The 836-nt window shown below is 32.3% G+C and overlaps 1 protein-coding gene across 1 annotated transcript; it reads left to right on the forward strand.

Moving 5' to 3' along the window:
* Positions 1-256: 256 nt before the first annotated feature.
* On the forward strand, positions 257-830 carry LOC112452531 (mitochondrial amidoxime-reducing component 1; the record flags this gene model as incomplete). The annotated part of the gene is made up of 2 exons (XM_025012806.1): positions 257-534; positions 728-830. Coding segments are annotated over 2 exons (381 nt in total), but the record flags the coding sequence as incomplete, so codon positions are not given.
* Positions 831-836: the final 6 nt, after the last annotated feature.

An 836-nucleotide genomic window follows, 5' to 3' on the forward strand; every position in this document is an offset into this window, starting at 1 on the left:
AAAATCGTTATATAACGTCATTTAATATAACATAAGGAGGAGAGTCATAATACATAAAAATATTATTATAATTATATATGATAATAATTATAAATATATTAATATATAGATATATTTATAAATATATATTAATCTTGATTTAATTATAGAGAACTATTTCATTACGATTAGTAATTTATTTACAAATTATTTCATTTAGTTAGCCTTAGTTTTTATTTAGTTAGCCAAATAAAAACTGAAAAAAATGTCTCAATAGGGAGCCTATCCAGATGAAACAAGCTACAGTCTGATCAACGCAGCTTCAGTAGCAGACCTTAATAGCCGACTGGACGAACCAGTCACGCCGCAGCAATTTCGCATGAATTTCGTGGTCAAGGGTGCCACTGCTTACGAAGAAGATAAATGGGATTGGGTAAAGATTGGGAACGTGATTATGAGAAACGTTAGACCCTGTACAAGATGTATCTTTACTACGATAGATCCAGAAACCGGCACGAAACACGCCAATACGGAGCCTTTGAAGACTTTGAAAAGGTACATATGTATATTTAAAAAATATATATATAGTTTTAAAATAATATGTAAAATATCGTTAAACATTGCAACATAAATATAACGGTAAAAATGTATAGCACACACAAAATACAATATTTTGCACAAAATGTATTGTAAGAAATATTTAGTTAGTGTTTCGTTCTGCTAATGATGAGAAATCTGTTTTGCACAGTTACAGACAGATAACCGATCCGCAGATTCGACCCTCAGTTGGCGACAGTCCAGTTATGGGAATTCATCTTGGACTGCGAGGACCAAACGGAATGGTCCGCTTGGGTGAT

Source organism: Temnothorax curvispinosus, unplaced genomic scaffold (genome assembly GCF_003070985.1).
Source record: "Temnothorax curvispinosus isolate PA1 unplaced genomic scaffold, ASM307098v1 QBEX01003418.1, whole genome shotgun sequence".
Lineage (NCBI taxonomy): Eukaryota > Metazoa > Arthropoda > Insecta > Hymenoptera > Formicidae > Temnothorax > Temnothorax curvispinosus.